We start from the raw sequence: 12,887 nt of genomic DNA, 5'->3' as shown, positions 1-12,887 counted from the left end.
TAACCTTTAAAGAGCAATCAATTTTTTCAATAGTTATTTAGACTCTGCTGGCAGCAGCCAAGCTCTTTGTAAGCAAAGCCAATGCTGTTGCACAAACAAGCATTTATGCAGAAGAGGTCCTGTGATCTCTAAAATGGGAAGCATTGGGCTTTGCACATAAATGTATTTCTTTTTTTACAGAATATTTTTGAAGGAATGCATTTTGGTCATTTATATGGATGGAAATATGCATTAACATTCAGATAAATAACTACTGTAAATGGATAGAAAGTGAGTTTTAGCTAGAGATGAATGGACAGGTGTGTATGCCCACTCATTATTCAGAAGATACTTGAATAAAAAACCAAAAAGTAAATAAATATCACAGCATTTATAATATGAATGTACACACTCTTTTTCCTGGTGCATAACAGACTAACTGCTGCTGCGAGTGTTGTGTTTTCATAACAACTGGACCAGTAAAATCGATTACGGTAATTGTGTTTGTGCAGATAACTGACACTGGCTAGGCTTTGTTTTCAAATTTGTTTTCTGAAGCTCTATTTTGAATTAGTCTTGCAGCATCCTTTGTCACATCTAATAAAAGCATCAATATCTTGAAGTACTGTATGTAAAACTTAAAATGAGGCAGAACAAAGGAAAACAATCTATTCAGTAATTACTTTTTATTTTATGAAGCCAAACCTTTGTGTGGCAAGAAAACGTTTTTGAAACTTAAAGGGGACCTATTATGAAAAACACGTTTTCTCTTGCTTTAAGATATATAAAGTGGTCTCCCCTCAGCCTGCCAACTCAGAGAAGGAGGAACCAAATTCTGCAGTGTCTGTACAGTGTCTGATGAGCCATCCAGTGTGATGTGGCTTCTACGAGCCGTTCAGATTCTGCTCCCGTCATAATGTAACGACGGAGCGATTTACATTGGTTGGCCTCCGATGTGTGAAACCACGCCCAGAACTAACTAACGGCCGAAGCTTCCACCATTTTTTCGTAGCGGTGTATCACGTCATTCAGGCAGCCAATCAGCACAGTGCCTCATTATCATAGCCCCGCCCACTCAGAATCCAGCATAGATAATGAGGTTAGAGAATGGGAAGATAAAGACATGGCTCAGAGGCTGAATTTCTAATTTATTTAGCAAAAACAATCAAAAGCTTGTTTTTAAGACATTCAAGGCCTGTAGATTCCATAATAAGTCCCCTTTAACTGTGCTGTATTAAGAATGCCGACAGGCACAAAAATAAAAAGAGTTCTGATGAAATTTAAGTGGAGGGAGATCAATCTGGGTGAAGGCTCTGACTCACACTACAATTTATTCCTGCGTTCTCAACCAACTCCGACATGAATAAAAAATTGAGAAAAAATAAAAGTTGAGCGGTTCATCAGCTTTTAATGTCAAGAGACACCACTGGGAACGTAACAGTGGTTACTGCCGGTGTCGTAGCTAAACCCATCTTTAAATTCAGATGGAAAATGATGTGTTGAACAACAAGAGCCACACATGAAAACATCACACATTAGGAACCGGTATCAGCTTCGTTGTTAAAATCTCATGCCGCGTTTGCATAATGAGCTACATTCACTCTCCTTTATTAACGCAGTCATCTGTCAGACAAGAGCTGCAGGGAATCCTATGAGACTTTCGGACTGGAACTGGGTGACACCTGATGTGAGAAAAACTGTCAATCAAGTCTACATACAGTAATTGCAATAAACATATTTGTTTTAAACACCCCCAGGTAACCCTGCGGGGAAAACTATAGACAGAATTAATTTGAAGTGAAACCTGAATCATCTTTAAATTTAAAAAAGCACTTTTCTGTAAAATACGGTCATTTTTGAAATTTGACTCTGTCACCTAAAATGATAAGTATGTTTGTTAGTTGTCTTAGCTGCGGTAAATTTGTGTTACCCAGGAGTGAATGTTGTCCCTGTAGATTTAAGGGTTTATAAATGAGGCTGTCATCTAACAAATGTGTCTCGTTCCGGACTCTGTTCTGCTTAAATGCTTCCATAAATCATTTTTCTGACAACACTCGTATCAAAGAGACACAGTTTCGCTTGACTTTGGCTTGCTTCTTCAATGGCGTAGGTCGTGTAATGATCAGTGATGCAGAAGGGTTGAAGTTGAGCCCTGGTCACACAGGCCACGGAGCGGTAGCAGAACGGCAGCACCGCACCAGCCACTGTGACTCATTACCGTCTTCGTCAGTGAGAGTGGTCAGCCGTCTGCTTTTGCTCTGCTAAAAATATGCTTTGAATCTATTTTGGACTTTGCTAGACCATGTCAATTTACAGACGGCAGATCGAGCTGGCAGGAAGTTAATCATGACTTGCTGGTCAAGAGAATCCTGTGAATTTCAAAATAAGAAATCGCACGTGGGCTCTGACTCGTACATGGACGTTTCATTATGCTGTGGAGGTGGTGTAGCCTGAGAGATTGGACACGCCTCTAGAAAGATGTAGGGTCTGAAAACGATCCATAGGGCCTCCATACAAGGGGCTGCACCAAGGGCTAGCTAACAGGAGGCAGATATACAATCATGTCCAGATGACTTACTACAGGTACTTGAATACCTTACTTTATTGTGAGATCAGGTTTACTATTTGTAAACACGAAGGCTGTCCTGCACCATAATCACTAGGATTTTGTCTTGCCATTTCATCTGCAGAAGCCAGGAATCAGGACTGCTGAATATCAGCTGGCAGTGGCCACTTCAAATCTCATTATCACTGTGGATGCCAAGTTGCAGGGCTGAATGTCCAATTTTTTTCCCCCCCCTTTGACTGTGTCCTTTGTCAGAGTGATCAGTTTGGAGGCAACCGAAGCCCCATTTAGTTGCCAGTGGAGCTAAATGGTAAATTATAATTTCTGCCGTTGCCTGTCGGTAAAACAGCAAATACATCTACATTGCAAACGAATGATTTGATGCCGTCTTTTGTTCAGTTTTCAAAGAAAAAAGTTCAACAAGTCTTTAACGTTGAATCCAAAAGCCGATTCAAAGGGGCCGCTGCAGCCATCCACTGTCAGGTCAGTAGGACCCAGATGCAGGAGAGCAGGATTTCCCAGAAACGTGTTTATTTATTTATAAATATTTTTATCCCAATTTTTTTCCCCCATTATATCACCCAGTGCTCCTACCTAAGTGACAGTCCTAGGCATTGCCATCCTTTACCAACCCCGGGAGGAACCTGCACTGAGCTCAGGTCTCCTCCTTAACCTGAGGAGTGAGCAGGCTGCTTCTTTTCACCAGACAGGGTGGGGTTTCTCTGGCCAGACGTAACACGTGGAAGGATCACGTTATTCCGGCCAGATCTTCCCCACCCCATCTGGCGCCCCGGCTGGCCAGAGGGGAATGTATAGCTCAGGACTGCTGCATGTTTTTGTGAGGGTAGCTCACATTAGCTACCCAAGGAACACGGGGAGAACATGCAAACTCCACACAGAAAGGCCCTTTCGCCAACCAAACCCAGGGTCATGGGGGAACTTAACACGCATTCAGCGCCCACAGCTTCCCCGGCGGGAATTGAACCCAGGACCTTCTTGCTGTGAGACGGCTGCACTACCAGCTGCGCCACTGTGACCCTTTAAAACGTGTTTATTTTAACAAAACAAAACCAAAGCGCTGCTGAGCAGGATACCAAAAACCAGAATGTGAACGTGAATCAAAAACCTGACGTGGAAAACACGGAGGGAGGAAACAGTACGGACCAGCAGGGAGCAAGGGGAAGACAAGACCAGTGTTATAAGAGTGCCGTGTGGGACGGGGCAGCGTGTGAGTGTGCGTGTGTGGAGAGAGCGAGTGAGTGAGAGAGAGAAGAACGAGCCTGCGGTTGTTCGAGTGACTGAGGAGGCAGGATATAGCAGGAAAGAAGGCAGCAAGCAGTGAAAGTGTTTAATTAAGCCGGAAAAGTGCAGTGTAAAGGTAGTTGGCCTTATAAATAAACCTGCGGCATTCGAGACGGGGACCTATTGTGAAAAACACGTTTTTTCTTGCTTTAACATATATAAAGTGGTCTCCCCTCAGCCTGCCAACTCAGAGAAGGAGGAAAGCAACCAAATTCTGCAGTGTCTGTACAGCCCGGACGGATGAGCCATCCAGTGTCATGTGACTTCTACAACCTCTGCTCCTGTCGTGACGTCACGACAGGAGCAGAGGTTGGCCTCCGATGCTTGAAACCACGGCCACAACTATAAAACCATGTAACTGCATGCAAGCGTCCGACTATCGCACTGCGTGACATCGGACGCTCTCTGTCCATCTCCCTCCAGCCAGCTGCCACTGTATTGAGGTTTTTGTAGTAAAATGAGGAGGTATTATAGAGATAACTGGATCAGCCGTTCCCCATCCGTGACCGTTTCCTACAGCGCTTTCAACCGGCTTTCAACGCAAGCGACAGGAAGAAAATAGAAGCAGGGCGTCCGACAAATGTTCAGCTGGCGCCTCGCTGGCGGTGAGTTGCCTCCCGCCCTCTTCTCGCCCTTTGTGGGGTTGCCGGTGGCCTGGGTTCCGGGTTCTCCTTTGTCGGCCTCTTGTCTCGCGGGTGGCGGGGTTGCTCCCCCCCCCTCCCCCACTATAGATACACTTCAGGTGGAGCTTTGATAGGATTACACACACACACACACACACACACACACACACACACACACACACACACACACACACACACACACACACACACACACACACACACACACACACACACACACACACATACAGCCACTCAGACATATACACATACACACACACACACACACACACACACACACACACACACACACACACACACACACACACACACACACACACACACACACACACACACACACATACAGCCACTCAGACATATACACATACACACACACACACACACACACACACACACATAGCCACACAGACATATACATACACGCACACACACACACACATAGCCACACAGACATATACATACACGCACACACACACACACACACACACACACACACACACACACACACAGCCACACATACATATACACACACATAGCCACACAGACATATACATACACGCACACACACATAGACATACACACTGGCTTGTTCACCTGCATGCTTGCTCTGTAGTTTTTGGGGTTATTTAGTCGCGGTAGCTTAGCTTAGCTTAGACTGTGATTGGATCTCGAGATTTGGGTCGATTGCTGCTCGTGTTTTGGTCGGCTCCGTGTCGGTTTCGTGTTTCGTTTGTGGTTTTTGTTGCAGATTTCCAGTGCTCGTCGTGTGCCTCCATGTGTTCTTGCTTCCTGGTTTAGCAGCGGATGTCAGCGCTGTATCGCTGAGGCCAGTTAGAACAGTTCAATAGAAAATAAAGCAATAGAATTGATTTTGTCGCTGACTCTCACTCACATCGCATGCATGACACGGTGTAAAGGCTGATTTATGGTTCCGCGTTACACCAACGCAGAGCCTACGGCGTAGGGTAGAGTCTGCGTCGATTAAACGCAGAACCATAATTCAGGCTTAACTCCACCGGCCGGAGCTTCCGCCATTTTTTCATAGCGGTGTATCGCGCAGCCAATCAGCACAGTGCCTCATTATCATAGCCTCCCCGCCCACTCAGAATCCCTTATGGAGAATGAGGTTAGAAACGGTAAAGATAAAGACATGGCCCAGAGGCTGAATTTCTAATTTATATAGAAAAATCAATCAAAAGCTTGTTTTTAAGACATTCAAGGCCTGTTTAAAATAGACATTAAATGCCATAATAGGTCCCCTTTAAGTAATGCCATGAGTACACTCAAACACAAAACAAATATGCACAGTCCTCATTCATATGCAGTGTAAAATGAGTGCTGTCCCAATTGAAAACTCTCATAGTTTAATCCTAGTTAAACCCATCCTGGGGTTCACACTCCATACCAGTAGATGGCAGTAATAGGCTCATGTTTGCTGTGTCTCAAGCCCTGACAATATTTAAGAAAAAGAGTTCTTGCCATGTTACAGTCAAAATCTGACATTACAACAACCTCAAATGCGAAACAAAATGAACCCACATTTCCAAGTCATGTCTCTTATCTGTTTAATCTTTCTTTTAATGAGGAACTAAACTTGAACCAACAACAGATTACTGTTCTCTTTTTGACTAAAAACGTGACAAACCCCTAGCAAATCCTGCAACTGTAGCAGAGATGGCGACCATGGATGGCACGTCCAGCATATCATTGCACACTAATCTTTTGAGTGTAATAAATGACCCATAAAGACACAGAGGGGTGCACGATTTGGAAAATAGCCACGTATTCAATGTGTATTTACTTATTTTTTTATGCTAATAATATGGTATTATCCAAGTGGTATTCATGGTACTAATGTTGCCTTGGTTTGGTCTGTCATTCCTAAAGCAACCTTTTTTTTTCTTCTTAAACATACAAAATGTTTTATTGAATCAGAGGGGGAAAATGTTTGTTTGAAACAACATGTTTTCCCAAAGCTCAAAAGGATGACTGCTGATCTCTATATAACGGGAACTCAATGGAATGTAACGTCTACAGAGGGTTAAGGAATCCCAGGGGACGGGATACTGAGAGATTAATAATTGCTGCATTTTGTCAGTTACCAGGAGAGACGGCGATGGAGGTAGAAGATGCAACAGATACCACATCGTTGTTTCACTTCATTTCCTGGATTAATTGTTTAGACAAAAACAAGTGGAAGTCAAGGTCTATTTTCCTTCAATTAGGTGCAGCGAGATGAAGATCAGTGTGCAGACAAATCAATCTCATCTCACGTATCTACCCGTGATCGCCCTTCTGGAATGAAGCAAAACAAAGCCAGAAAAACATTGAAACTGACATGTTCGCTTTAGATATAGATTCTCTAGATATGATTTCTGCTCACAACAACACGAAGGCCACAGAACAATCAGGCGATGTTGTGATTGCCCACAGATGGAACAGCAATTATGTGTTGTTTATGCAAACATGTTTCAAAGATGAAATGTACAAAATACCACCTGGGAGTGATATTTCTGGAGTCAAATCAAACCTTTAGCACTGTGCTACCTACACTGACAAAGCAGGGACCACTTGACCTGATATAGGCTACACATTTGAGTTCTCAAGAAGAGGAAATGAAAATCTTTGTACATTACAGTAAAGCCCCAGTAAACCTTAGTGTGTTAAGAGACCAAATGTCTGTAAATGATTGTCGGAGCAAAACACACAGTGCATATCTTATTGTGCACACCTGATGCAAAACCAGAACTAATTTGACAACTACACAGCAAGTTCTTTCACTGAAATGTATTTGGTTTGAAACATTTCGACTTTCAGAGCCCAGATGAAATCCTGCAAAAAGAAAATGAAGGGCGGCAGCTAACCAAACACAGCTTTTATGTTAAGGTGCACGGATGTGTGTATGGCTGCGGTTCGTGTATTTCTTAAGAAGCAGATGAATAAACACAAGCCCGGTGTGGTGTTCCACAATCTGTAAATTGGGAAATGGTCCCAGAAATGGGTTTGTGCTGGATGTGGCACGTACAGTTTGGTGTTAAAACCTCCATCAAGATCACTTTCTGCCTACACATTCTGGCCATTTATCAGAAAAACGAGCACAGTAGTTTTCCACATGGAGAGCAAAGCCACTTCATTACAATTAAGGCTATTGGTTTCTCCAGAGGGCGAGCTCAGACAGTGAGCAAGAAGAGTGAAGTGGAGCTCATCAGCTTGCTGAGCAGACAAAACGATCTGTCAAGGTCCACTTGGAGGAGGCAGATAAGATGTCAGATTGTGTGTGTGTGTGTGTGTGTGTGTGTGTGTGTGTGTGTGTGTGTGTGTGTGTGTGTGTGTGTGTGTGTGTGTGTGTGTCTGTGTGTACGTGCGTGTGTTGAGATGGGAAACTGGTGCTTGTGTGAGCTCTTCCTGATTATTAAGATCTTACAGCTGCAGATGACAGAGAAAGGGAGAGCGATGAGAGAAGAGATGTGAATCGTGTTGGAGTGTCCGGCTTTAGATCTTTCATACAGGGAAATGTGTGTTTTTCTTTTTGATTTTCTTTTGTAAATGAGCAATATATTTGGTATATTGCGAAGATTAGTCCCTAAAGCTAATAATGTTTAAAAAAAAAAGTGAAATACAATAAGAATAATTTTTCTTCAAGAAATAAATAAGGATGTCTCCTGTGGTCCAAGCTAAATTAAAGGCCTGTAAAAACATGGTATTGGCTACTGGAACCTGGAGAATTCATTTCCATTAAATTCATTTGTATTTTTCTTTCACAGATGAAAAGTCTCTGATGTTTTTTATTTTTATTTTTTGCAAGTACAGCTCTGGTGCAGTGCAGCACAATCTGGCACAGGAGCCGATACAGGTGAAATTTATTCTGTGCAAGTGCTATTTCACACCTAAAATGTACTAAAAATTGCATTCTTTCCAGTGAATAATGTCCATGGCGAAGTCAGATAGACAGCCTGTGTGCTTGGAAAGAAAGCTCAAACATCACTCTCAAACATTTTCATACGTTTTAAATAGAAAATAAGATTAAAAAAAAGTTTTCTCTTGCAGAGCGTTGGAAGCATCACAAGATTTAATTTCTGTGCAGTTAAGAAACTATTCTTCTTACCGATTGTGGTGATAACAGTCCCAGCAAAGAAAAAGGAGGAACTGAGGTCCCAAAGACTCGACTGGTGGGATAAATTTCCTGTCGGATTCACTCCTGCGCGGACCGCTGAAACCACTTGCTGCAGAAGAAAGACAGGGGTCGGGGGGGGATATAGACTGAGAAATCTTTAACAATGCTGGTCGGGTGGATACATGTTCTTGGGGAATATAAGACAACCATAGCCAATTAATTGTTGAGAATATATGTGGAGCATCTGTTATCATAATGTAATGCAGAATAATCAGAGAGAACTTTTTAAAGTTGCTGCAAGTAATATTGGAGCGTTCTGAAATTAATTGCACATGTTCTCAGTCTAAATATGAGTACATCTCTTTTGCTAAATCTGAATCTTATTTGAGACCATTTCCTAGAGGCTGAAGTGACCACTAATTTAAAAATTCCACTCGTACTCTGCTTGACTGACTAAAGATAAATGTTGTGGCAAATGGTCAATTATTTTCAAACGCTCCTCAACTGCCCCCAGACAACACAGAACAACAGCACAATCTACTGCAGTAAGAAAAAAGGGCTTCTTTACCCGAGAGCGTCTCAAGAGCTTCTTTGAATCGTTACTTTGAAAATAAAAGAGCTCTGAGACGTTGGGGCAGCAGCAGGACATGCTGCAGAGCTGGTGCTAATGTATTTCAGGAGAATACTTTAAAGATTGCCTTGGATTTTATCTTTTTTTTTTTCTTTTTAAGCCAATAACAGATCGGATTCTTCTGCAATATGACTTAACAAATACAAGATTTTTTATCACTGGGTAGCCGCAGATGTAAGAAGGCTCCATTGTGTGTATTATTTATGAATGAACCTGCTGGAACAGAGTAGTAGTAGTACAATGCAGCTCTTTTTGTCAGCATGCACACAAAATCATGATGCTAGTGAAGATGGCAAGTGAGCTGGTGTACAATGAAATGGCAAAAGGTAGGACTTTTCATTTCCAATGATTTTCCCAGTCTTCTGATGGAGTTTATTGGCGGTATCACTGGCACTGATGGTGTTCCCCCAGCAGACTACTGTACAGTATGTCACTTGTTGCCACAGGCTGGACAGGTTGAATAATCTCAGTTTTCTCAGGAAGTATAGTGTTATTATCCCCTGCCAATAAACCACGTTTCTATCTGTTTTACTGTCCAGGCCTAGAAACCTGCTTTTAATGTCCAGACCCAGGAACTCTTTGACCATAAAGGTCCTCTAAGACCTTGACCTTTAAAATCAAATACCATCTCACATTTAGCGGCATATAAATTCATTCGGGATCACTCTGTAAAGTTATGCACCAGTTCCTTGGACTCTCACTCCTGCTCATTTCAAACACACACCCCCACTTAAGAGTCATATGAGATCCTCTGCAGGTGGCATGGCTCAGAGTTGCATAGAAAAGTCTCTTCACCACAGTAAGCCTCTGACGTGCAGAGACTTACTGTGGCGCTCTTTTGCTATTGACCAGCACAATAGTGAGAAATCAGCCCGGCTACACGTACTCAGGCTTATCTGACAGAGAGTGAGATATTCTGGGCAACTTCTGACTCAACAGGAGTGGAACACAAGGTGTTTTTCAGGACACCGGTACATATTGCTGCAACAGATTCATGCTGAAGATGACACGCAGGATGCCAGACAGTTTGATAAAAGTAAAGAGTTTGCTTATAATAATAATAATAATCCTTTTGACCATCATTCTTAAGTACTGTGAGCCTTGTGAACTATAATCCTGGCACATTTCACATATTTCACACCTAAATCAGAGTTTTTAAGCACTTAAAAATGAATTATTAATCCACTCTTTGTATGCATTTATTAAAAAATTCATGCATTTCTTCACAGGCAATCATGAGGCAGCAAGGGTTACTACTCTCCTGTGCTCGTTGCCTACGCATGGGAAGGAGCAGATGGTCCATGGATCATTGAACAGGAGGAAAACACAGGCCTTTTCACCTCAGGTGTAGCGGACGAAAAAACATCTCAGGAGTAAGCCGAATAACAACTACAGTTCTAAAAGTCAAATCCAAAAACCTTAACTTTCACAATTTCTAAGCAATTTCACAGAAAAACAAGCCCAAAGTTATATGAACAAGTACCCAAGCAAACTCAGATGCAAAGAATACAACTGTATTCAGAGAAAATTAAAGAAAGAGCTCAATGGAAACCCAACAATTGTTAGGTGCATTCGACAACAATTTCCAAACAAAATACAGACGAGGGTTCAAAGATAAAACCTGGGGACTTCCGTTGTAGCGACTAATGGAGTAGGACGTGTTTTTTGAGCTCCTGCAACAACCTTTTAAAAAAATCTATTTTTGGTACAGCTTTTTCATCTTCCTTCGGTGTATTTTTCCCGACCATCACTATTCGACTTTGGCCCCGTATTTTTGCCGACCAAAATGCCTCCAAAAATTAAACCACCTGCACAACCGCCGCGGCCTTCTTCGCACGCTGCATCCCCGCCTCCCCGCCTCCTCGCCTCGTGGTGACCCCCCCTCCTGCCTGGTCGAGGCCGCCGGTGCCGCTCCTTCACACGACTTTAAGGCCGAGCTGCTCGCATCACTCCGCGTTGAGATGGCGGCTGTCTTCAAAGCGAGCTTCAGGCTGCCTTGACTGAGAACTTGTCGAGCATCAAGACTGAGCTACAGGCAGTGAAGTCGGAATTATCAAGCAGCATTACAAACATCCAGTCTGATGTGCGCGCTCTGAAGAACACCGTGGGTGAAATGGAAACATCTCTTTTCTCCTGCACCGATGACATTACAACCTTACAGGCTAAAGTGGAGCATCTGTCAACTGAACTGATAAGGCTGGATAATAAATGCGAGGATCTGGAGGCGAGATCGCGGCGCAATAACATACGGATCGTGGGAATTCCCGAAGATTTTTCCAACTCTTCTGCTGCTACGGATATTTCCTCTCTGCTCAAGGAGGCTTTTAAGCTGGAGAAGGAGCCTTTTGTGGACGACGCTCACCGCAATCTCCAGCCGAAGCCGAAGCCCGGAGAGTGCCCTCGTCCCATCATCGCCCGTCTGCACTACCATACAGACTGTATGGACATATTGCACCGAGCCAGGGCCCAGCAACAGATCAACTGCGGAGAGTTTACTTTTTCTGTCTTTCCCGACCACACCCCGAAGTGCCCGAGCCGCCTTTAATGACGCCCGTCGCAGGCTCCGCGAAATACCGGGGATCCGCTATGATCTGTTGTACCCGGCGGGCCTCCGGATCACTCACAACGGCGCAGAGAGGGAGTTCAGGTTGGCATCATGTCGCTCAATGTGTAGTATAACTTTTTTTAGTTTATCAGTGTCATCTTATTCCCATATACACACAGTATGTGGTTTTCAGTTTAACTTGGTCATGATTGGTTGTACCTTTCTGTTTAATGTTGCTAGGCTTGCAGGAGTTTGCACTGGGTTCTCCATCGTTTGGGGATGGGGTCGTTGTAAGTGCAATTGGGGGATGGGGGGTTTAGTAAGTTTTGTTTGTTGTTGTTGTTTTCAAATTGTCGCTTTTTTCCCTTTTTTTCTTTTTTTTCTCCTCTTTCTTTCTTTCTTTCTTTCTTTCTTTCTTTCTTTTCCTTCCTTGGGGATCCGCATTCGGTACATCTCTATCTTTAGGAATTTAACATATGGCCACCAATACTGATACTTCTGTGAGATTGTTGAGCTGGAATATTAAAGGCATGGGGAGTCCAATTAAGAGATCAAGGATATTTGCTCACCTGAGACGTCTTAAAGCTGACTTAGTGTTTCTGCAGGAAACCCACATGCGCACCAAAGACCAGGTCAGACTTAGATGTCCCTGGGTTTCTGAGGTGTTTCACTCTGATTTCAACTCTAAGGCCAGAGGGGTTGCTATATTAATTGGTAAGTCAATCCAGTTTTCAGTTTCTAAGGTGATATCAGACAAAAACGGCAGATACTTAATTGTGGCGGGTACGCTATTTCATATTCCCATATTATTAGTTAATATATATGCCCCCAATTTGGACGACCCACACTTTATGAAAGAGCTATTTGAATGTCTCCCCTCATTGAACAACAGCCTTCTTATAATTAGCGGGGATATGAACTGTGTAATTGACCCCAAACTAGACCGCTCCAACCCACGAAATCTGACTCCTTCTTCAATGTCGAGGTCTCGTTCAGATTTTGTGTCCAAGAACGGTTGCGTTGATCCTTGGAGATCCTTGGAGATTTTATAACCCATCTCTTGGATTGATTATTATTTTATTGATGCTAAACTAATTCCCAAAGTACTG

General features: G+C 43.1%; 1 protein-coding gene across 1 annotated transcript in view; it reads right to left on the bottom strand.

Annotated features, from left to right (window-relative positions):
• Positions 1-12,887, bottom strand: part of kcnk2b (potassium channel, subfamily K, member 2b) — a 41,518-nt gene that overhangs the window by 14,618 nt on the left and 14,013 nt on the right. Inside the window, exon 2 of the mRNA XM_061746694.1 lies at positions 8,594-8,711. Coding sequence (XP_061602678.1) covers positions 8,594-8,711 — 118 coding nt within the window. The remainder of the gene's footprint in view (positions 1-8,593; positions 8,712-12,887) is intronic.

The sequence above is a fragment of the Cololabis saira genome, chromosome 18 (assembly GCF_033807715.1).
Source record: "Cololabis saira isolate AMF1-May2022 chromosome 18, fColSai1.1, whole genome shotgun sequence".
NCBI classification, from domain to species: Eukaryota; Metazoa; Chordata; class Actinopteri; order Beloniformes; family Belonidae; genus Cololabis; species Cololabis saira.
This window is presented reverse-complemented; position numbering and strand designations above follow the sequence as displayed.